We start from the raw sequence: 26,131 nt of genomic DNA, 5'->3' as shown, positions 1-26,131 counted from the left end.
TTGATACATTACTTTGCTAATTTCATGTAGGCCTGCCCCAGGCCAAGACCTGTCTGCACTTTTGGATAAGGAGACAATACTATATGGGCTAATAGGCTACTGGAGATTTTTTTTTTAATGTTCATTCAGATTCAACCAGCCTTACTCAATTAGATATTCAAAATAGTAAGGTGAGGTCTGGGTGTAATGTGTTACCTTGCATATTTCTTTGAAAAGTTGTTGGAGGAAAATGGAGAGGTCTGCATTCAGTGCAAACAAAAATAAGTGAGGAGTTGAGGGAGGGAGGAAGCATGTGTTTGATACTACAATGTAGACTTTCAATCTTTAAAATGAATGATATATACCCTCTGATTCTTGAAGAATATAACTTATAAGTGCCTCATGACCTTACTTCAACTGTCATACACCATCAAAACTCCTAATATAACCTACAATCAAAGGTTATTGGTAGCGTACACAGTTTAGCAGATGTTACAGTGGGTGCAGCTAAATGCTTGTGTTACTAACTCCTAACAATGCAGTAAAAATGTAAAACAAGTACACAAATAATAATAATCCAATACTAAAAAAAGAGAAAATCAGGAATGTTAGGACAAATCCAGTAACAACCCAAATAACACTGTATCAGTAATCCAAATGCATGCTGTGTATATACACCAGAAATATATACTAAGAATGATATGTACAGCAGTAGATACAGTATATTACAGTGAGCTATGTTAAAGAATCCGGTAAATAAATACAGGCGGTGTATATAAACATTGTAACAAAAATGTTGTATAAGAATGAGCTATGGGAAGAATACAGTATATGAATGAGAATCCAGTATATAATCCAGTATATTAATAAGAATCCAGTATATAAATATGCGGTGAGTATTAACAGTGTAACAAAAATACAATGTACAGTTGTAGATATTTGAATGAGCCATATGAGATTACAGTAAATGAAAATGCAGTGTGAAAAAATCTAAATCTAAAATAAACGGTCCAGTGTTTAATGTCTATATATACATGGGTATACATGTTTGTGTGTTATGTGTGAGTGAGTCTATCTTTGTCTCTTACTTACTACAGAAGTACTGCTTACAAATCTTACTTACTACAGGAGATGGCGTGATGGCTGTTCAACAGTCTGATGGCCTGGAGATAGAAGCTGTTTTTCAGTCTTTCGGTCACGGCTTTGATGCACCTGTACTGTCTCTGCTAGATGGTAGCAAAGTGACCTTGTTTTACTCAATGGTTTTTTAACAATGTAATTGTAAACAAACACCATAAAGCCTCAAAACATGGTTAAAACTTTAATTTTGATTTCTAGGATGGTCAGTTCTTGCATCCATAGATATGTATTGGCGGGAACAGGCGTTGTTATTCTTTTAAATGCAGATTGCCCCTTTAATATTGTTCTAATTTACTGTGGTGGTTGTGTTAACCGTTTAGGGTTTCATGGACTGGCTATGTCAATGTAGGCCTAAGCCTGGTCTGTCTGATTATTATACTAACTGGATAGCGTAAGATACTAGGCAGAAGAAATACTGATTACATTTAGTCATTTAATCCTTCAACCCCCAACCAACAGGGTAGAGTAAACAAACTGTGCAAACAGTAAGCTTGTCAGAGCTTGGAGCCGACTGGGGTGGTGATAATGAGTCTGTTTATCTTACCACAAATTTTTAAGTCTAGATTTAGGAGGTCAAACACTATCTGTACCACACCCGGAGAAGTGCTGTATTCCCATTTACCTAATGAGCTGTAGCCAAGTGGCGTTGTTTTGTATATGCTTTCTCAATAATAAACAGAAGTCAGGTCAATTGAATAATATCAAACATTGACATCAAACACCTATCTATCCTAATCAAATGTTGTTGCTGTATTGCAATAATAAAGTGACAGGTTTCTTATTGATAGTAGTCAAGATACAATAATTTTTTTTATGTCATTATATAAGCAGTGGTGGAAAAAGTACCCAGAAGTCATACTTGAGTAAAAGTAAAGATACCTTTAATAGAAAATTAAAAAGTGAAAGTCACCCAGTAAAATAATACTTGAGTAAAAGTTTTAAAGTATTTGGTTTTAAATATACTTAAATATCAAAAGTAAATGTAATTGCTAAAATATACTAAAGTGTCAAAAGTAAAAGTACAAATTATTTCAAATTCCTTATATTATGCAAACCAGATGTCCCATTTTGTTGTTTTTTTAATTTATGGAAAGCCAGGGGCACACTCCCAACACTCAGACATAATTTACAAACGAAACATGTGTGTTTAGTGAATCTGCCAGATCAGAGGCAGTAGGGATGACCAGGGATGTTGCCTTGATAAGCGTGTGATTTGGACACTTTTCCTGTCCTGCTAAGCATTCAAAATGTAACAAGTACTTTTGGGTGTCAGGGAAAATGTATGGAGTAAAAAGTTAATTATTTTCTATAGGAATGTAGTGAAGTAAAAGTTGTCAAAAATATAAATAGTAAAGTACAGATACCCTAAAAGACGACTTAAATAGTGCTTTAAAGTATTTTTACTTAAGTACTTTACACCACTGTATATAAGCACCTAACCTCTACATTCATATTTATCAGACAAGAGCAGGGAGAAAAAATACATCTCCTATATGCCATATCGCTGAAATCCATTGCAACGTTAAGGGCCATTACTAGCAAGTCAGCCTCAGTGAAACAAGCTTGCTGAATTAGCATCACAAACCCTAAACTGGCTGGCATTGTTTGTTGAATGCTAATTGGAAGGCACTTTAGACAATTGCAATTTACTCTCTTTGTGCTATACCTAATCTCTGCTAATAACATGATGACATGACCAGGATTCTCCAGCCGCTCAGGTTTAGAGTTAAGTCAGTATTATAAATTAAATTGAAATAAAAGTAGTTGAGGACTATGAAGAATCATTTAGACTTTAAAGCATGTACTAGCATTCACTAAATTCTTTCACTCAAATATATTATGAGAATATAACAAATCTGGTGTAATAAATTAGCAACAGAGCTCCCCAAGGTAAATTTACTCAGATTCACTAATTCAACAGGTTGTTTTATTTGTGATTATTTTGACAAAAGGACAATCAATGCCCTAAATGGTATTATTTTTCAATCAGCAATGACATTTTCTCAGTTATCAGGTTATACATCTGGAGGTAAGTAAAAGAGTCGTTCAGATGATAATAGGGCTATCAATGGGGGGCTTCCCAAGTAATTAGGCAAATCATGGGCCACCCTGCAACACCTCACCCTAACGGTTTTCGTAGCAGGTTAGGAGAACTTACGCAACAGGTTAGGAGAATTAACATAGCAGGTTAGGAGAATTAGGTTATGGTTAGGAAAAAGGCCCTCCACATGATAATAAGAATATCCATCTTGACGTTCTAATACAGTAAGTGATATTCCATGAATGCATTCATAACCTTTTGTCAACATTGTTAATGAAAGCTTTAGGATATGTTCTTTGTGTGTTCTTATGGTTTAATCAAGTGTTGTATTTCATATAATTGAAATTACTAATACCCGTACAATAATATCTCATATCAGCACAATGTTGGTATTTACCCTTGCTAAAATTAGAGCAAACAGACATAATAAAGTGTTATGGGTGTTTGAACAAGCCAATAAGCAGTCTCAGCAAGTGCATGCAATGTCCAGACATGCTGTATAAAGGCACACCAAATAATGCCGGTGTGCGTGGTAGGGGTATATTTTCCTGTATACATTTTTCTACCGCAGCAAAATATGACACATGGCTGCATGGATTTGAAAACGGCAACCTTGTCAAATTTTACGCATTTTGGCTGGGTTTACACAGGCAGGACAATTCTGATCTTATTCCACTAATTTGTCTTTTGACCAATCAGATCAGCGCTGAAATATCGGAATTGGCTGCCTGTGTAAACGCAGCCTTAATTCATCGTCGGGGCGGCAGCGTAGCCTAGTGGTTAGAGCGTTGGACTAGTAACCGGAAGGTTGCAAGTTCAAACCCCCGAGCTGACAAGGTACAAATCTGAACAGTTAACCCACTGTTCCCAGGCCGTCATTGAAAATAAGAATGTGTTCTTAACTGACTTGCCTGGTTAAATAAAGGTAAAATAAAAAATAAAAAAAAATAAAAGTCTACACAGTTCCCCACAAATAAGGCGACCTGGAACGCATCCACCGTTTTTTGCTCGGCTGGGACACCATATTGCTTAACGTGCAAAATCGTTTCCTCGGGAAATGGCAAAAGACTATAAGAAAAAAGTCGCCGTGAAAAAATGTATCTGGTTTAGATCAGCATCCATTTCTCGGCATAGGACAATGGAGCACATTTTAACGCCAAAGGTAAGTGACCACTAGCTTGCAACTACGCGAACATTAACTTCACTAGCCAGTATAACTTGTTAAACTTCCTAGGGGAGTTTTAACTGACTCGTCTACTTGTTATTTAATTTAGCTAACTATTAAGTATGTTATAGCCGTTTGGGAATTGGTTTAAGTTAGTAGCTTGCTAGCTGTGTCATCAGAGAAATGTATTAGACATACATGGCTCTGGGTTTCATGAGACTAACACAGTCACTACAAGTTAGTTAACTAAATGACATCCCTGCAAATATTGTATAACTAACCCAAGGTAGACAACGACCTGTCGAGTCCAAATTAGTCCTAGTGGGAAGAACCAGCAAGGGGGCAGAGCCAAGCACGAGCTAGCGAGATCCCTTGGAGTGGTCTAGCATGAATTTGCATATTTCATTAGGGAATGCTCACTTCAGAGTAGCTGTTCCGTGTGTGTGTGTGTGTAGAACAAATTATGATTTACAATGGACTACACCGGCCATTGGGACTCCCAATCACAGCCAGTTGTGATACAACCTGGAATCGAACCAGGGTGTCTGTAGTGACGCCTGAAGCACTGAGATGTAGTGCCTTAGACCGCTGCGCCACTTGGGAGCCCCAATAACTCATTTTGCCCTTGCACTCCTTCTAAACAACAGGGTTCTTATTTTATTGCTTTGGCAAAGGGTAACATCTACCAAATTTAGTCCACTCTGTTTGTAACAGATTCTAGTTTTGGGAACAGAAAAGTACAGTTTTGAGATCAAATGTTTTATTGATGAGAACATTTGCATAATGTCAGCCAGAAATCATCTTCTACCACTGCTGGCCACTGGGCTACCTCATTACCATATTTGGTAGTAGTGAGTGGAAACATGAATGCTTCACTCTTATACATGGCTCATTCACACTTATCTGGCTCATTGTTCTGTCTGTGATCCCTGTGTTGGAACCTCTAGGTCTCCAGGATTTCCTGCTGTTTGTTTTAGTAGGAGTGCTTGGAAATATTTCTCAGCCATTCATTCACCTGCTGATATTTGTTTTTCAGAGAACTGACTGTGGACCTCAATCTGGCCATATATATATATATATTTATAATGACAGGTGGAAGAAGTTAAATTGTTAGAGTGATACACTGCAAAGAAGCCAGCCACTGGCACTCTCTATCTCACAGAAACCCATCTCATCTTTGTGGAGACATCCTGTAAAACTCGCAAGGAAACATGGGTATGACATTTGTTCAGATATCATGGCAAGGGGTGAGAGCCAATGTACGTGCTATGAAAACACCCCTGGCCCTTTCTAAAACCATGTACCCCTTTGCTGTTCACAGCTATGAAGGCACTGGATAGATGTACGCTTAGTTGGTGTGTAAGCAACCATGCCCCTTGATAGGAGGAGTGGTGCCACACTGATTACGCCTACACTTATCCAGGTTTCTGCCAACTTTTAAGTGGTAGGGGTAAGAGACTTAAAAGCCAGGACTCAAGATTAGTAGTTTTTGTTTCACTCATAACCAGGTTTTATACCATCTCATAGCTACAGTAGAGAAACTCCCTCTTACAGCTACAGGATGCCCGCTTCACATTTCCTGCAAGAATTTCCACGTGGCTCACTTTGTCATTCCTAGCCAAAAGAATGAGATTGCCCAATGAGTTTTAGGAAATGACAGAATTCAACAAGAACTATGAGGTAAATATACCAATTCTATGTCAATTGACCAATTCTCAATTCAATTCTATGCACATGTTTTCATGGCTATTGTTATAGTCATACATTTTTTGTTCCCTCTGATGGATTGCTTAGCTTTGCAGCACATATCACTCAGAACTGGGCATTCCTAAAACTGCAAGCAAGGGCACAGTCTTGGGGAGTGCCAAATTCAGGAGCAGAGGGTGCATTCCTACTCTCTCCTACTTCCACAAGCAAAGCAATGTAAGTTCAGACTCTCCTTTATTTAATGCAAGGGTCAGCGACTCATCTCTGCTCATGCTATGTTGTAACTTTAATGTGTTAGAGTTAATGTTTAAGTTTATTCTTTGAGCAGAGATATTTGAGATATTTCTTTGGATTTATTTGCATATGTAATTGTATTGGGTTGTGTTGATTTATGCTTTTGACTGCAAGTCCCAGAATGCCTTGCGAGAGGAATGAGTGATAATGCACCAATTATGTGCAGGTGCGGGTGATTGTAGCTGACTTTCCGACAGCATCTTACCTGCATTGCTCTGTACCAAAACCATTGTTGTTAAATGTAACGTAAACAATTATTCTTACTAAAAGAAGCTTTCTTATCAAAACCGACGTCCCGAGTCATTACTAAGAAGTTAGCAAATCTAAAATGCTATACTTACAGTATATGTTAATGATTACAAAGGCATTCCAAATGCACTTCATGGTGACGCTGTTCTGGTTTTCCTCTCACATACCAGGCTGCCATTTGCCGTTGTAGCCAGCCCCTGTCTGGGTTAAATGTTCGATGTGTAGAAGATGAGGCGATGCTACAGGCAATCAGCTGGGCTAATCCCAAAAGCACCTTCATGTATGGTGGATACCAGACCTAAGGTAAGAACCACATTTTAAGATAAATGTATTGCTAATTTCCCCTCTGTTGTATTTTTCTCAACCCTAACCCAAACTGTCCTGCCTTTATTTTATTTCAAGTTTAATGCCATGGCCAATAGAGCAGCAGGGAAGGAATATGAGAAAGAGGACAACGACTCAAACATCCGCTTTCAGTTTGTGGGCATCGAGAATATCCATGTCATGAGAAACAGTCTGCAGAAGCTTCTAGAAGGTTACTATCATTGGTCTCACATAAAAAGGGATGAACCATAATCTTTGGGTGTAGTGGTTTTTATTTATTAATCATATACTTTTTGCAGCATGAAAATACGAGGAAAAGTTCATGCTTAACAAAGCCTCCAGTTTATAAGGTGCCTAGTTGCCTGTTTTCAGTGTGTGCTATGAAGTCTCCAACAATGAGTGACTACTTGACGGGACTGGAGAATTCTGGTTGGCTGCGTCACATCAAGGCTGTGATGGATGCTGGAGTGTTTCTATCTAAGGTAATAGACATCCTTCCATGTAGCCATCTCCTTTGTGTTGCTATGTTTGAATTAAACATTCTTATTAGGTATCTATAACCTGTGAAAAAATGTATTAAAACCCCCCAAATGATCATGTTTGCATCTACTTTTTACTCTAGCATGTGGTTCTGAGCTATCCCTAGTCTCTACTAAGGCTGTGGCTGAGGAGAAGGCTAGCGTGCTTGTGCACTGCTCAGATGGCTGGGATCGCACAGCCCAGGTGTGCTCTCTGGCCAGCATCCTCTTGGACCTCTTCTATCAGACCATCAAGGGACTCATGGTGAGAACAGTCTGGTTTACTAACAGTATCTTGACAATATGAGTATTTATGTGCTGGACTGCACAGTTATTGTCTACTAAATCTAGGAATTATATTTGGGGAAATATCTTATTCTATGTTTAGTTGCCTGTCTGCACTATTCATATAGCTTAACGGTTCATTTTGTTAGTTTGTTCAGTGTTTATGCTATTTAATAAAGAAGAATGTACGCATACCACTCTGCACCTTGGTCTCCTTCGTATTATGAACGTGACAGAAGAACGCACCATAAAAGGACCAAGCAGCGTGTTCAGGAGGAGCAGACATCATGGCATGGGACGAGATTTTGGACGGTAAAGGATCCTGGACGTGGGAGGAAATATTGGCAGGAAATTATCGCCTGCCATGGAAGCAGGGGGAGATAGCACAGGGGGAGACTGTCACGCTCTAACCTGAGATATCTCTGTTTTCTTTATATTTTGGTTAGGTCAGGGTGTGACTAGGGTGAATACGCTAGTTTTTGTATTGTCTAGGTGATTTGTATGTTTATGGTGGCCTGACATGGTTCCCAATCAGAGTCAGCTGTTTATCGTTGTCTCTGATTGGGGATCATATTTAGGTAGCCATTTCTCTTTCGTGTTTGTGGGATCTTATTCTATGTTTAGTTGCCTGTCTGCACTATTCATATAGCTTCACGGTTCATTTTGTTAGTTTGTTCAGTGTTCATTCTATTTAATAAAGAAGAATGTACGCATACCACGCTGCACCTTGGTCTCCTTTGTATTACAAACATGACAGGTTCACTGTTATAAGCTAACTTTTTTGATGAATTTAAGCAAAATTCCCACATTTCCCGGGCTTAACTTCCCATGGAACATTCCTGGAAAAATTCCAGCCCTTTGCAACCCTAGTTATTGCTCTAGTATCTCTACTATGAGACATACTATGACAGCAATTCACTGTAATAGGTACACAGGTTGTATCTGGCACAAGTGACGATTAAACCGATTTGGATTTCAAAGACTGCCATTATTGTAATGTTTGATATTACAACATTGATGTGTGATATCTTTTTTTATCAAGCATATTCTTTTTGCAAATGTATGCCTTTATTACTATATGATTTATATTGCCTGAATACTCAATGATTATTAACACCACAGTTATGTGTGCTTCTGTCAGGGTTGTGGTTAATTTAATTTAGTATTTTTTTATTTAACCTTTATTTAACCAGGTAGGCAAGTTGAGAACAATTTCTCATTTACAATTGCGACCTGGCCAAGATAAAGCAAAGCAGTTCGACACACAACACAGAGTTACACATGGAGTAAAACAAACATACAGTCAATAATACATTTACATTTAAGTCATTTAGCAGATAATAATACAGTAGAAAAATAAGTCTATATACAATGTGAGTGTAACGGATGTGAAATAGCTAGCTAGTTAGCGGTGGTGCGCGCTAAATAGCGTTTCAATCGGTGACGTCACTTGATCTGAGACCTTGAAGTAGTGTTTCCCCTTGCTCTGCAAGGGCCGCGGCTTTTGTGGAGCGATGGTTAACGATGCTTCGTGGGTGACTGTTGTTGATGTGTGCAGAGGGTCCCTGGTTCACGCCCGGGTATGGGCGAGGGGATGGTCTAAAGTTATACTGTTAAATGAGCAAGTGAGGTGAGAAGGGAGGTAAAGGCAAAAAAAGGCCATGGTGGTGAAGTAAATACAATATAGCAAGTAAAACACTGGAATGGTTGATTTGCAGTGGAAGAATGTGCAAAGTAGAGATAGAAATAATGGGGTGCAAAGGAGCAAAATAAATAAATACAGGAGGGAAAGAGGTAGTTGTTTGGGCTAAATTATAGATGGACTATGTACAGGTGCAGTAATCTGTGAGCTGCTCTGACAGCTGGTGCTTAAAGCTAGTGAGGGAGATAAGTTTTTCCAGTTTCAGAGATTTTTGTAGTTCGTTCCAGTCATTGGCAGCAGAGAACTGGAAGGAGAGGCGACCAAAGGAAGAATAGACATAGGTCTGGATAGAGGATAGACAGGTCTGTAGCAGTTTGGGTCAAGAGTGTCCCCCCCCTTTGAAGAGGGGGATGACCGCAGCTGCTTTCCAATCTTTGGGAATCTCAGACGACACGAAAGAGAGGTTGAACAGGCTAGTAATAGGGGTGGCAACAATTTCGGCAGATAATTTTAAAAAGAAAGGGTCCAGATTGTCTAGCCCGGCTGATTTGTAGGGGTCCAGATTTTGCAGCTCTTCCTATCTTCAGTGCAGTGGGCAGCTGGGAGGAGGTGTTCTTATTCTCCATGGACTTTACAGTGTCCCAGAACTTTTTTGAGTTTGTGTTGCAGGAAGCATATTTCTGCTTGAAAAAGCTAGCCTTGGCTTTTCTAACTGCCTGTGTATATTGGTTTCTAGCTTCCCTGAAAAGTTGCATATCAAGTTGCATATCAAAAGTTGCTGTTCGATGCTAATGCAGAACGCTATAGGATGTTTTTGTGTTGGTTAAGGGCAGTCAGGTCTGGAGAGAACCAAGGGCTATATCTGTTCCTGGTTCTAAATTTCTTGAAGGGGGCATGCTTATTTAAGATGGTGAGGAAGGCATTTAAAAAAAATAACCAGGCATCCTCTACTGACGGAATGAGATCAATATCCTTCCAGGATACCCCGGCCAGGTCGATTAGAAAGGCCTGCTCGCTGAAGTGTTTCAAGGAGCGTTTGACAGGGATGAGTGGAGGTCGTTTGACCGCTGACCCATTACGGATGCAGGCAATGAGGCAGTGATCGCTGAGATCTTGGTTGAAAACAGCAGTGTATTTAGAGGGAAAGTTGGTAGGATGATATCTATGAGGGTGCCCGTGTTTACGGCTTTGGGGTGGTACCTGGTAGGTTCATTGATAATTTGTGTGAGATTGAGGGCATCAAGCTTAGATTGTAGGATGGCTGGGGTGTTAAGCATGTTCCAGTTTAGGTCACCTAGCAGCACGAGTGCTGAAGATAGATGGGGGCAATCAGTTCACATCTGGTGTCTAGAGCACAGCTGGGGATAGAGGGTGATCTATAGCAGGCGGCAATGGTGAGAGACTTGTTTTTAGAGAGGTGGATTTTTAAAAGTAGAAGTTCAAATTGTTTGGGTACAGACCTGGATAGTAGGACAGAACTCTGCAGGCTATCTTTGCAGTAGATTGAAACACCGCCCCCTTTGGCCGTTCTATCTTGTCTAAAAAAGTTGTAGTGAGGGATGAAAATGTCTGAATTTTTGGTGGCCTTTCTAAGCCAGGATTCAGACACGGCTAGAACATCTGGGTTGGCAGAGTGTGCTAAAGCAGTGAATAAAACAAACTTAGGGAGGAGGCTTCTGATGTTAACATGCATGAAAACAATGCTATTACGGTTACAGAACTCAACAAAAGAGATCACCTGGGGAATAGGAGTGGAGCTAGGCAGTGCAGGGCCTTGATTCACCTCTACATCACCAGAGGAGGAGTAGGATAAGGGTACGGCTAAAAGCTATGAGAATTGGTAATCTAGAACGTCTGGAACAGAGAGTAAAAGGAGGTTTCTGGGGGTGATACAATAGATTCAAGGTATAATGTACAGACAATGGTATGGTAGGATGTGAATACAGTGGAGGTAAACCTAGGTATTGAGTGATGATGAGAGAGATATTGTCTCTAGAAACATCATTGAAACCAGGTGATGTCATCGCATGTGTGGGTGGTGGAACTGAAAGGTTGGATAAGGTTTTGTGATTAGGGCTAGAGGCTCTACAGTGAAATGCATGTCATTTAAAGTCAATTTAGCAATTGAACAAAAATCCAATTCAATTTGAAAATGTTCCTAATTGCAAAAGCATCTAACAGAATTTGGGTATTCCAGAACTGTAATTTACATGTAAATAAACAACCCTGTTTTATGTTTTTAATACTGCAGATAGAATGCTCTGTGTGCCAGAGATGGTACCATTCAGCTTGTCTGGGGATGACAAAGAAGGACTTCAACAAAGCCAAAATAGAAAATGATTGGAAGGGACCTCTTTGCTGTTAAATTAGAGAAGTATAAATAACTGAGGGTTGTGCCTTGTAACTACCTTTAAATGTGGTACTGTTGCACTAAAAATGCGAACATTGATTTGGCATACAGTTTAAGATTGTTAACATTGTACAACTTTATGAAAACATTGTCTAACTTCATATAGAAAAAATTGCACTTGAAATTAACATTTCTTTAAAGTATTGCAAATAAATGCATATTTTCACTTTTTTCTGAGACAATCACTGAATTAGATTTCTTCTTTAAATGCAATATTTGAGATTTTATGTATTTATATCAAATCAAAACTGGAATTTCTACTCAAAGCAAAGGTTGTAAAAGTATACCAGGCATTTATAGAATAAATCATACCTAGTTTAATGATTATGTCATAATCAGTGAAAACGTTATTGATTTAGAGACAGTTGAAGTCGGAAGTTACATACACCTTAGCAATGTACATTTAAACTGAGTTTATCACAATTCCTGACATTTAATCCTAGTTAAAATTCCCTGTTTTAGGTCAGTTAGGATCACCACTTTATTTTAAGAATGTGAAATGTCAGAATAACAGTGATTAATTTCAGCTTTTATTTCTTTCATCACATTCCCAGTGGGTCAGAAGTTTACATACATTAAATTAGTATTTGGTAGCATTGCCTTTAAATTGCTTACCTTGGGTCAAACATTTTGGGTAGCCTTCCACAAGCTTCCCACAATAAGTTGGGTGAATTTTGGTCCACATTCCTCCTGACAGAGCTTGTGTAACTGAGTCAGGTTTGTAGGCCTCCTTGCTCGCACATGCTTTTTCAGTTCTGACCACACATTTTCTATAGAATTGAGGTCAGGGCTTTGTAATGGCCACTTCAATACATTGACTTTGTTGTCCTGAAGCCATTTTGCCACAACTTTGGAAGTATGCTTGTCCATTTGAAAGACTCATTTGCAACCAAGCTTTAACTTCCTAACTGATGTCTTGAGATGTTGCTTCAATATATCCACATAATTTTCCTCCTCATGATGCCATCGATTTTGTGAAGTGCACCTGCAGCAAAGCACCCCCGTGCTTCAGAATTGGGATGGTGTTTTTCGGCTTGCAGGCCTCCCTTTTTCCTCCAAACATAACGATGGTCATTATGGCCAAACAGTTATTTTTTTGTTTCATCAGACCAGAGGACATTTCTCCAAAAAGTATGATCTTTGTCCCCATGTGCAGTTGCAAACCGTAGTCTGGCTTTTTTTATGGCGGTTTTGGAGCAGTTGCTTCTTCCTTGCTGAGTGCCCTTTCAGGGTATGTCGATGTAGGACTCGTTTTACTGTGGCTATAGATACTTTTGTACCTGTTTCTTCCAGCATCTTCACAAGGTCCTTTGCTGTTGTTCTGGGATTGATTTGCACTTTTCTCACCAAAGTACATTTATCTCTAGGAGACAGAACACGTCTCTTTCCTGAGCAGTATGACGGCTGTGTGGTCCCATGGTGTTTATACTTGCATACTATTGTTTGTACAGATGAACGTGGTTCCTTCAGGCGTTTGGAAATTGCTCCCAAGGATGAAGGAGACTTGTGGAGGTCTACAATTGTTTTTCTGAGGTCTTGGCTGATTTCTTTTGATTTTCCCATGATGTCAAGCAAAGAGACAGTGCGTTTGAAAGTAGGCCTTGAAATACATCCACAGGTATCTCCAATTGACTCAAATGATGTTTCAGAAGCTTCTAAAGCCATGCCATCATTTTCTGGAATTTTCCAAGCTGTTTTAAGGCACAGTGAACTTAGTGTACGTAAACTACTGACCCACTTTAATTGTGATACAGTGAAATAATCTGTCTGTAAATAACTGTTGGGAAAATTACTTGTGTCATTGTAACGATCTTCGTCGGGAGAAAGAGAGGAGGACCAAAGCGCAGCATGGTAAGTGTTCATGATGATATTTAATTAAAACTCAGAACACTAAACAATACATGACAACGTGAATTTACAAAACCGAAACAGTACCGTGTGGCCCAAACACTCACACAGAAACAAACACCCACAAACCAAATGTGAAACCCAGGCTACCTAAGTATGATTCTCAATCAGGGACAACAATTGACAGCTGTCTCTGATTGAGAACCATACTAGGCCGAACTCAAAAACCAACATATAAAAACAAACAGACTGCCCACCCCAACTCACGCCCTGACCATACTAAGACAAAAACAAAGGAACTAAGGTCAGAACGTGACAGTCATGCACAAAGTAGATTACCTAACCGACTTGCCAAAACAATAGTTTGTTGACAAGAAATTTGTGGAGTGGTTAAAAAATGTAATGACTCCAACCTAAGTGTATGTACACTTCTGACTTCAACTGTAGCTTTAAATGGCATTTCATAGATGTTATGTATTTATATCAAGTCAAAACCGGAATTGTTCCTCAAAACAAAGGTTCTAAAGGTATGCCAAACATTTATGGAATAAATCATACCTAGCTTGATGTTTCGGTGACAAACTGAATTAGTTATTGATTTTTACCATTTTAAATGGCATTTTATAGATTTGATGTATTTCTATCAAGTCAAAACTGGAATTTCTTCTCAAAACTAAGGTTGTAAAAGTATGATAGACATTTATAGAAGAAATCATATCTAGCTTGATGATTCTGTGACAAACAGTGAATTAGTTATTGATTTTTAAATGGCTTTTGGCAAATGTCTGTTGAATGTCTGATGAATGTTTGTTGAGTGTCTTTTGAATGTGTGAACATAAAACCAACTTTACCTCGGTCTCTTTTTCATGGCACGTCGATACAAAGTGATTTTCTTAGCAAATTAGGGGAGGATTTTTCGACTATTAGGTTAACGCGGCATGAAGTCGGAAATTTCGGGGTTCCCAGTTGTTTTGAATGCGGCGTATGCACACCGAAATAATCGAATATGGATTGTCATTCAGGAAGTCAACTACTAGCTAGCTATAAACATAACTAAAATTGCAAAAGAAGCTATTTGCGGGAAAACAGACTAACATTAAGTGATTATTAAAGATTCTTCCATGTATTGTTGTGTGCATAGCATAACTAGCTTTCAATTGGTGAAAATGTCCACCTCGTCCTCCCTCATAAAAGAAAATAGCTAGCTAACGTTAACTAGATAGCCATCAACAGCCTTTTAAAAAAGGCCTTTAAATGCACATCATTTGATGAGCCTTATTTAGGCTTTAATTTAGGCTCTAGGCTTTAATTTAACTTATTTAGGCTTTAATATTTTGTCCTTTGTTTTAGAATATTTGTGTAATATACATCTGTTTGAATTTATGTGCATTTTGAAAGACTGAAATGTAAGTATAAAATAAAATGTGCTGTAAAAATTACAGCCATTAAAATGACAAATTTTGCAATAGAACATTTATTTTTATTTTTACACTTTGTGCATACACCCCTTGAATTTTCCCCCCCACATTTTGTTGTGTTGCAGCCTGAATTTAAAATCAATTAAATGTAGAGTTGTTTTGGTCCCTGGTCTACACACAAAAAATACCCCATAATGTCAAAGTGGAATTCTGTTTTTGAAATGTTAAAAAATAATAAAAAATTAAAGCTGAAATGTCTTGAGTCAAGTATTCAACCCTTTGTATGGCAAGAAGTAGTGGAAATGTGCTTAACAAGTCACATAATAGGTTGCATAGACTTACTCTGTGTGCAATAATAGAGTTTAACATAATTTTTGAATGACTCCCTCATCTCTGTAGCCCTCACACAATTATCTGTAAGATCCCTCAGTCGAGCATTGAATTTCAAACACATATTCAACCACAAAGACCAGGGAGATTTACCACTGCCTTGCAAAGAAGGGCACCTATTGGTAGATTAGTAAAAATCGTAAAACAGTCATTGAATATCCCTTTGAGCATGGTGAAGTTATTAATTACACTTTGGATGGTGTATCAATACACCCAGTCATTACAAAGATACAGGTGGTCCTTCCTAACTCAGTTGCCGGAGAGGAAGGAAACCTCTCAGGGATTTCACTATGAGAATGGATCAACAACATTGTAGTTACTCCACAATACTAACCTAATTGACTGACTGTTCTGAATTCAAAGTGTTATGTTCAGGCAAATCCAATACAACACATTACCGAGTACCACTCTCCATACTTTCAAGCATAGTGATGGCTGCATCATGTTATGGGTATCCTTGTTATTGTTAAGGACGGGGGAGTTTTTCAGGATAAAAAAAAAATGGAATGGAACTATGCACAGGACAGATTCTGGAAAACCTGGTTCCGTCTGCTTTCCACCAGACACTGGGAGATTAATTCACCTTTCAGCAGGACAATAACCTAAAACACAAGGCCAAATATACACTGGAGTTGCTTACTAAGAAGACAGTGAATGTTACTGATTGGCCAAGTTACAGTTTTGACATAAATCTACTTGAAAATCTATGGTAAGACCTTAAAATGCTTGTCTAGCAATTATCAACAACCCATTTGACAGAGCTTGAATAATTTTGAAAAGAATAATGGGCAAATGTTGCACAATCCAGGTGTGGAAAGCTCTTAGAGACACCCAGAAAGACTCACCGCTGTAATCGCTGCCAAAGATGCTTCTACAAAGTATTGACTCAGGGAAGTGAATACTTACGTCAATTATTTAATTTTCAATACATTTGCAAACATTTCTAAAAACATGTTTTTAGTTTGTCATTATGGGATATTGTGTGTAGATGGGTGAGAAACAAACCTATTTGATTCATTTTTAATTCAGGCTGAATAAGTCAAGGGGTATGAATACTTCCTGAAGGCCCTGTATATTATTATGTCCATGGTGCATTCCACCAATGAGTTGGTGCAGTGCACCATGCAAGTAATAATATACATAATTGACATTACATTGATGGTGTAGCTGACGTTCCAGTAGTCTACTAACAATACAATTTCAACTGAGCTATGATAATAGCCATGTAGACCTAACAACGTTTCAAGTGTGTACAGTGAAACGCTTAACTTGCAAACCCTACTCAACAGTGCAGTATTCAATGTATATAAAAACACGTGAAATAGGAAATAAGAGCGGAAGCTATATGCAGGGTCTGCCAGTAACACATGTACAATGTGTAGGCATACTGGAATATTTGAGGTAGGTACTACGTAACTAGAATGAATGAAAGATAAATTGACCATCAAATTATTTAATAAATGTCTTGTTGACGAAATGTTCCTAGTTTGAGGATCCAAGCACCGACACTACTTTTCTGTTTTGTGATTATTTTGTCGTTTATTTTTATTTTATTTTCACAAGATGTTTCAGATATGATTTCTTACAACTGACACGTTTCTAATTTCTCGTTTTTTTCTTCTAGTATTTACAATAGACGATAACTAAAAAGAAAGACATATCCCATCCTCACTACGACTACCAGAATTCAATGCGCATATGAACAAGAGGCTCCAGACTGTTAACGCGACTGAACAAAGTGAATCGGATTTATTGTGTATATTATCCTGGGGTGTAGCAGCCAAACAACAAGGTTGGTTAATTTATATATCTCCCCATCGCCTAAACATGACTTTTATTGGGAAGGTGTTTTGAAAAATGTCCCTCGTTGTTATGCTAACCACTGTTTGACGCTTGCAGGGAATTATTGTATTCTAGGCTAGCTAACTAGTTAGCTAACGTAGCTTATCACCTCTGCTGCCAGTGTGTATATTTCCCAACAATGGTAGTTACTGTAGCAAGAAAGTAAAATGTTATTTCTTGGAAGTAGCTAGCTAGATTGCTAGCAAGCTAGATTAATACAATCACCTCAATTTCGGAATATTAGCTAGGTAGATGATAATTTGCTGGTAGTTTACGTCCTTCAGATTTACAGGCCACACACAAGCTAACGTTAGGCATTAACTTAGCTACACATAGCTAAGCTTTGTTGTTGTCCTAACCCGACGACTGCTTGGGTAACAAACGTCATGCTTCTCTGTTTTCTCGCGTAGTATAGCATAATAAACAATTATCCCTACATAGCTAATGATTTTGTTTCCAAAACAGGTGGTGACTTGATAGCTATGCCAAGTTAAAACAGTTTTGGCACATCCTATTGTTTATTTATTTGCGCATAATGTTGCACCTAGATAATGGACAACTTGCTTTACACTTTTTATGCAGATAGCATGACATTGCTGTTGTGAAGGTTTGTCAGATCATTAACTATAAACGTGTTATTTCCTCTAATGCGAAGAAAACCATTCCAACATGCTTGATGTAGGCCCACCAGTGTATAAAACAGAATCGAATCATTCTATGCCTAATCCTTAATTTGTCCTACATTTCAGAAAACATGGAAGCAAATGGTTTTGTAGGATAGCATGGCAGCAGTCTTCTTTGCACCTGATGGTGATGACTGTCATGCTCTCTGTTAATTTCATCTTCCTGTAGATTGTGTTGCCATGGAGCCCTGCGGAGGAAATGAGCCAGCAAGTTATACAAAGCATTTGTCTGCTGGCTGCGAGCAGACAGCCATGGGTGGCCAGGATTCACAGACTGAGGTAAAGCCTCCATCTGACACATTTGATGCTGTGCCCCCTGAGCCTCAGCCATCAGGGAAACTGAAGAGGACTGCCTTAAGATTCTTTGGAGGACGTAAAAGCATTTGTGTTTTGCCCAACTTCTTTGGAGGGAGGAACAAAAATCAGAACAAGTGTGCCTCTAAAAAGGGAGTAAGCAAGAGTAAAACGCATGATGGACTCAGCAAGGCAGGTTGGGAGGACAGTCTGGGAAGTGGATATGTTCCAGCAGGAGATTTTGAGTACCACAGCCAGACTCCTAGCACTTGTTGTAGTGAATTTGGTCACTCTACTGGTGATCAGAAGTCCTTTTCCCTCCCCCGTCAGAAAAAGGGTTTGAGGGGACTTTTTAACAGTATCAGGCGTCATAGAAAGAATAGAAATTGTGATTTAGAAAAAAATGAAATGGTTGCAATGTCTCATGTCTGCAACAAAGAGGTGCCTATTGCCCAGACTAAGATTGACCAAAATGACACTGAGTGCCTGAACAGTTTGTCTGAATCCAATGTGCCTGTTTTGGCAAATGTCGAAGATTGTTTGACTATTGCGCCTGAATGTATTAATGTTGATGTCATAGTGTCTGAGAACAATATGGTGAAACAAAGGAGTGTGGATTCTCTTGTAGGGGAACTGATGAAAGGCAAGGACATTGTAGCAAAGAATGATAACCCAAATAAACATGAAGAGACACTCCATGAAACCACTGAACCTGGTTCTCTCCCGAACACCAACCTAGAGTCTACAGTGAACGTCCAGCTGCCTACTGGCTCATCTCAAATAAGCTTGCTTTATGGTGATGTGGCGTCTCTGAAGAGTTTTGACTCACTCACTGGCTGTGGTGACATAATAGCTGATCAAGATGATGACAGTATTGCAGAGAGCACAGTCTCGGGGGAAAGGAGTCGAACTGCAGGCAAAAGGAGTTCCTGTTATGTTACCTACCAGGGTGGAGGAGAAGAAATGGCCACCCCTGATGAGGTGGCTGGAGACTATCTCCATGACCTCTGGGAAAATGACGCTGTAGAGAACATTTGCTATACAGACAGCCAGGAACCAGACTTTCTAGAACACAGTGAAAGTCCTAGGATGACACCTGAAGAGCCATCTAGCTCCTATAACATGGACATCAGCAACAACAGCAATGGTGATCTTGAAGTTACAGAGACCACCCTTACATCTGCGGATGTCATGACCCCTCAGAGTGACCATCAAGAGTCAGTTCCTAACAGCGATGAGGGTTACTATGACTCTACCACCCCAGGACAAGATGAAGACGGACGTGACAAAGTTGACAATGTCAGGACGGATAGACTACCAAGGGACAGTTACAGTGGTGACGCTCTGTATGAGCTTTTTGAGCCTGATGATAGTCTTATCAGTCCACCTCTTGAAAAATCTAAGCTGCCTGATCCACTTGAGTTTTTAGAAATGCCAGCTCAGTGTAGTGATGTAAATGCTATGTTCACTCCTGAAACAGATCTAATGGAAGAGGACAGGCTGACTTTGATCCATCAGGACCTTCTCTGCGCGGAGTTGAAAAGCATGTGTAAACTTTCCAAAGAGCAGGCTCTGTTCACCAAAGGGAGGATCCACCAAGATAATAGTTTCCAGGAAAGCATTTCTAAGGTCAACACAAAAACTCAAGCCTCTATGAAAGAGGACCAGGTCAACCCAGAGGCTTTGAATAAAAAAGAAAACCGATCGCATGCCATAGAGCAGAGATATTTCAAAGCCTGTAATGGTGGGAATAGTGAGAGAATGTCAGATGCAGCTTTTAGCTCCCTTGCTTCAAAAACATGTCAATCACAAGAAATGGGCCCTGAGCAAAACAAGCCACAGTCCCCCCACTTAAGAGGAAATCATGATATTTCTAAAGAAACAAATAATGATTTGAAGGATGACCAGGCAATTTGCTTCTCCCAAGCCCTAGTGGACTTTACAAAACAGTCACAGTTTTATAGTGATTCAAATGAAAGCATGGGAGGCTCTGAGTCAGGCTCTCCCTTTTCCCAAAACATGCAATCCCTCCCAGCCATTGTCACATTTGATGTCGTGGACATCGATAATGAGGGGGAATATGATCAGCAGATGGATATGGTAATGGAGGAGGAAGACATCACGTCGCCTTACGAAGTGTTTGAAGAAAGCTACCTGCAAAAGGATGCGTTTGCTGAATGTGACTTACAAATGTTTGACCTCTATGAACGGAGTCTCCTCAGTAATACTTGGGGAATCGCCAGCCTGCCACGTCACCTTAGCCTTACACGAGTCCATCAGTCAAGTCCACTGGCTCCTCTGTCGAGTCCTCTGGCCTTAAATCGGAGGAGTAGATCCCTGGACACAGAGAGCTTGGAGTTAGAGATGACTGACATGTATTTAGGGAATGGGGCAGCGCTAGCGTCATGCCCTAGAAATGAAAGGGTGTCAAAGATGGCGTCCTCACTTCACCGCAAAAATAATGGTCACATTTCCACTTCAGAAAATGGGGACAATAGAAACATGTTGCAGTCATGGCAACCAAATACTGAGGGGACTGTAACTCACCCTGGAGCAGATGGGAAAAGAAAAGAGCAGACGCACAGTCTCTATCAAACCCAAGACGGACACGTGGTATCATTCAGTCAGCCTGTCAGTCGAGTCCCAAACTGTAAACTTCAACCGATCTCAGCTAGCAAACTGACTGACAGAGTATCCTGTAATTCTATCCCTCAGAATACAGGACCGTTGCATAGGCCATCTCATCTTCCTTTGCGATCAGAATCCTGTCGGCCTCAGGCCCCTGGTCGACCTCATGCTCACTATGGGAGATCAGATAAGGCATCAGGTGGTGGGGGTGAGGCCCTTTTTTACACATCGACTGTTGACTCTCATCCTTACAATCAACACAGTAAGATTAGGCCAGTGGGGATCACCCATGGAATGCCTCATCTTTGCTCTGAGTCTGGGAGTCCTGTAAGCCCAGTGGACTATGAGCAGCTGCCAGACTTCACCAGTAAAGGAAGAAAAACAGTGGAAATGGTGCGCCCTCTTGAATGTAGCAAACACATGTCTGGAGCAAATCCCTAAAAATGGGATGAAACCTCTACAGTTTAGCATATAGGCCTGTATCCCACGTTTTCATACTATGTGCCACCAAAAAGACACCATCCAGTACGTTTACATCACCGAAAATAGAATGATTGTCTGTTACCGTTATCACACATTGCAAATATGCTGTTTTGATTAATAAGCTATTGTATTTCAATGTGATGTACAAGCCTTAGAATTTGTGTTGCAATGGATAAGGAAGCCTGTGCTGTTCTATCATGCTGCGTTATCTTGTGAACAGTCATCAAAATACAAACTCCCATGCAATCTTTCATTAAAATGTTCAGGCACGAGTATACTTTGCATTTGCTCAGCCCAGCGTTAGGCTACACATCACATTTTATTACACATATTGGTAGCTAAACTACATGGTATGTTCAGTCTGTCAAGTTGTAGGTAGCCTTTAGTCTTTAAAAAAAATGACTTTCTTTACAGAAAGCTGTTTACTGCAGTCTTTGTACTAGTACACTATTATGATGGTATTAGATTGTGATGCATTTATAAGATTCAGCTTCAACATGCAGATTTGGATAGGAGGTCAGTTAACCTTTTTTAGATATCAAATGTAGGGGGAACCGCATCGATAATGTCTTACATTTTCGTGAAACTGATTTTGTTGGTAGGCTATAAACTGTATGTTACAATTTGTTTTATGTTTAGAATTTATTTCATCTTACATCAGTTAAGTTGTACCTTTAAAAAAAATAATGGTTACGCTGTATGTTTTATATTTGGTTGACAGAATCTGATATCTGAAAATAATGCTTTGTTCTTTAGATTTGTATTCTGTAGTACCTCTGCAATAATTCTAAAAAGTGATGTTAAATTTGTATTCACAACCAATCCATCTGCTGAAAACTGATATAGATTGATTTTACCCAGGTAATCGTAACTCAACTGTCTGCTGGCAAAGTCTGTGAAATTGTGTCATGCTGGTTGGCATTTTGGGATATTGCCTCGGTTATCTTTTTTTTTGTCTAGCACTATGAAGAATATAATGCTGCCTTGCACTTAAATCCTTGATACATTTGTTTTCTTTGTAGATAAAAAGACAAAACACGGGGATGGTTGGGATACTTTTTTATTGCCGATTTTTAGTAGATTCATCGTAAATGTTCCTTATTTCTGTGATTATCATACTATTGTAAGACCTTTTCGATATATTATACTCATTGACCAACTCTGCATTTGTTTCTACATCTCAGCACTTTCTTTTCTACACTACATTGTCTTTTTCATCTGTAAGACCTGTCTTAGCTACAGTTAGTTTTATGTATTTACTGAGCACATGGCTACATGTTTAACTTTTGTATTTTGAGCATTAATACATCTTATCATGATTCTTGTCTTTAAAGTGGCAATCTGCAGTTCCAACAATAACAACGCGGTCACCCCCCACTGATCTGGTAAACAGCTGAGGGATAAGGCAGAAGAAATGTAACCACTTTCAAACTCATGAACAGACCTAATATGTATCAATGATGGTATCAAAATTATAGTTTTAATCGTGTTTTTAGGCTATACAGTGTTTTTAAAAAAAACTTTTTACAACATTAATTACAAACAAAGGAGTAAGACATTTTGTGTTCTGATTGGGAATGGCAGTTGCAGTAATCTCATGAGGCATCTTGACGTTTTATTCTTCAAGAACATTAATTCAAGTCTACAAATGTATGTAACTGCTGCAGATTGCCCCTTTTTAAGTTAGATTTTCCCTATGTTATTGTTTTCTGTCAGCTGTTACAACTGAATTTGTTGTGGTAAGCTATCTGTGGCAATTTCATGCCCAAAGATGATTTTTCCCATGTTGACAAAACCAATTATGGGAGTTTTAGTATGTGTTTTTGCTCTCACTGGCATTGACAAAGGGCATGTGTAATTGTATCAATTAACTTTTTCAACAATAAGGAATAGGCTGTATATGTATATCAATTTCTTGATTTGTCACGTACATGCCGAAGCAGCTGGTATGAATGAAAGCAAATGTTCAAATTTCTATGCCTACATGTAGCATATACAGTGGGGTCTAAAATTATTGACACCCTTAATAAAGTTGAGCAAAAATTACTATAAAATAATTAAAATACTGTTTTATTGTATGCTGAAAAAATGGGAAAGTATATTATTTTATACTAATACAATCGCTCAGAGAAAGAGATTTTGTTTAACAAGGTGGGTCAAATTTTTGATACCCCTGTTTTCAATACCTTTCAATACCTCACCTTGTGAGGTTAACGGCATTGAGCGTTTTTTGTCAAATGTTTTGAGTTAGAGAACACATTGGGAGGTATCTTAGACCATTCCACCATACAGAATAGTTCCAGATCCTTGATATACATTGCGCTCATGGACTGCCCTTTTCAAACCACAGGTTTTCAATCACTTTCAAGTCCGGAGACTGAAATGGCCATTGCAAAATGTTGATTTTTGTGGCCAATTAACAATTTCTTTGTGATTAAAATGATTGGGGTTATTGTCTTGCTGGAGGATCCACGTGTTGCCAAGTTTTTGCCTCTTGGCAGAAGCAACCAGGTTTTTGGCTAAAATATCCAGGTACTGGGTGAAGTTATTGATGCTGTTGACCTTAACAAGGGCCCCAGGACCAGTGGAGGAAAAATAGCCCATTACATCAAAGATCCACCACCATATTTTACAGTAGGCATGCTTTTTTTTCTGCTCATGCATTCTCATTTCGATGCCAAACCCACCACTGGTGTGCCTGGCCAAGGAGCTCTATTTTCATATCATCCAACAAATGTAAGCGCCTGGAGTTTACTAAACGGCTTTGGCACTTGGATTGGAACTAACGCTTTCGTCACATTACATGATAATAGAGCTCTTTGGCCACACACACACCAGTGATGAGTTTGGCGTCAATGAGAAGTAAGGCCTATATATCTGTGGCTCTAGAGACACTACCCTCTGCTGGACAAATAACTTTACAACAGCAAATGAGACCAACAATCCAGGAGCATACAATCCTATATCTTTTGATGGCGCTAGCAGCCAATAATAGTTGATTTTTAGGTTGGAGCTTGCTAATGCTGAAATAGAAGAACATCAAGGTCAGTTTGCAGTCTCATCTGTTGTGAGCAAGCCTCCAAATTCCTCCCCATTTGCTGTACAACCATTGACTCTCGGCTACCCACTGGGCACACCACATCATTTCAACATTGACATTTTTTTAATTGGTTGAGATGTTGATCAGTGAGATTTCAACCTTTATTCACCCACTCAAGACTGCCAGAAGTTTTTTGAATTCCCAATGTTATCACTATGCTTTCAACCAGATTTTAGTTTTTTATTTAAATGTGATATCACTGCACTTTCAACCATTTTAAAGCACAACAAAGTTCAAATGGGAATTCAATGTCAGATATTTTGTATTTATTATACAACTTAATGTGTTATCACCGTGCTTTATCTAATAGCACAACCCAATGAGCTGGATTGCAGTTGAGATTACATTACATTAAAGTACATAGTGCAAGTGATCAATGGTGTTTGAGTTTCTGTGCAGATTATAGCAATTGATCTGTGGTTTAGATGGAGATGTGAATCCAACATATTAATTATTATCTTGGAGATGCAATTTGAAATCAACGGAAACCCTAGGCCTATATGTATTGTCTATTTTTAGTTGAACTCTGGGTTAAATTGAAACAAGACAATAGCTGTGGATGACTTTGCAAATGCTATATATGGGCCTAAATAGTATAATTGATGATATGACAAGGTATGGTTACATTTTATTTTTACTCTTAAACCTAGTTAACCTACCCTTTGGAATTACATCAATAGCAATAGTGAATCTATTTAGTTATTAAGAGATCTCTCAATGATCATTCTGAAGATAGCCCATTGGTATTAGTCAGTGATAAACACCTAAGTTAAGCAGGGTTGGGCATGTTTAATGGATAGCTGTAGATGAAAATATCATCCAGTAGGTGGTGCTGCACAGATTTTTTTCTTTCTGAGGGTGGCTATATGGTTGAAGATCTGACATTGTCTTGAAGGTACAAATTCAACAAGGTTTGTCTGTTGAAAATTGATTATCATGATGAGATAATCCTGTGGTTGAAATTTCACGCTCAAAACAAAAGTTGACGTTAATGAATTTTTCAAATCCAATGTATTTTCCACTTAGATTGCACATCGCCATACTTTGACAAATTTCAGCGTTGATTCAACCAGTCTGTGCTCAGTAGGTATTGTGTTATCTGGATTTGCAGTGAGAGTGAACAGACAGTACCATGGCATAATAGTTTGAAGCCTACTTCACAAATAGTATATTAGAGTCCGTGTGGTAGTGTTGACAAAACACCTGGAACTACAAGATGTTGGTGTGTTGCCACTGGAAAAATACTTAGAAATGCATCAAATGAAATCTCACACCCTGACCACAATTCAGTAGGCTACACCATAAAGCTTGTGTATGATTACCTTACAGCTATTCATCTTTGTGTATTTATGTGTGACAGTCTTTTGTGTCCAAACCAGGAGAGAAGAGCCATTTTCCTGAGTTATGTAATTCCTTGTGTTCCCTGAACTGTAAACACATTGAGATGATGGGAAATGCTACTCTTGAGGTTGCCTGGCCGTCATCCAAGACCTTTTGCGGCCAACTACTGTGCTCAACCACGCAGTCTCCAGAGGAGTTGCGACACAGGAAACTGGAACTATTCTTGTTTTTGCTCCTGATTTAGATAAGTGTCTATTGGCCTATGTGGATATATAGAGAGAGACTGAAAGCTCTATGTGATGTTAATTTAATAGAACACATTTGAACATTAACAAGTGAACGAAATACAA

At 39.0% G+C, this 26,131-nt stretch overlaps 1 protein-coding gene and 1 pseudogene across 2 annotated transcripts; both read left to right on the top strand.

The window, feature by feature from the left end:
* Positions 1-4,180: 4,180 nt before the first annotated feature.
* Positions 4,181-8,417, top strand: LOC115104791 (myotubularin-related protein 8-like; annotated as a pseudogene).
* LOC115105731 (APC membrane recruitment protein 1-like) lies at positions 7,595-24,813 on the top strand. Of its 2 annotated transcripts, XM_065007404.1 has the most exons (3): positions 7,595-7,682; positions 17,035-17,202; positions 18,105-24,813. In XM_065007404.1, exons 2-3 carry the CDS (start codon positions 17,109-17,111, stop codon positions 21,296-21,298), a joined length of 3,288 nt encoding a protein of 1,095 aa, XP_064863476.1. In that variant the 5' UTR covers positions 7,595-7,682; positions 17,035-17,108; the 3' UTR covers positions 21,299-24,813. The 2 variants fall into 2 exon arrangements, with proteins under 2 accessions (XP_064863476.1, XP_029483921.2); XM_029628061.2 differs by lacking the exon at positions 7,595-7,682 and having other exon boundaries at positions 17,114-17,202; positions 18,002-24,813.
* Positions 24,814-26,131: the final 1,318 nt, after the last annotated feature.

Source organism: Oncorhynchus nerka, linkage group LG22 (assembly GCF_034236695.1).
Source record: "Oncorhynchus nerka isolate Pitt River linkage group LG22, Oner_Uvic_2.0, whole genome shotgun sequence".
NCBI classification, from domain to species: Eukaryota; Metazoa; Chordata; class Actinopteri; order Salmoniformes; family Salmonidae; genus Oncorhynchus; species Oncorhynchus nerka.
Note: the sequence above shows the minus strand (reverse complement) of the source record. Positions and strands in the feature narration are given on the sequence as shown.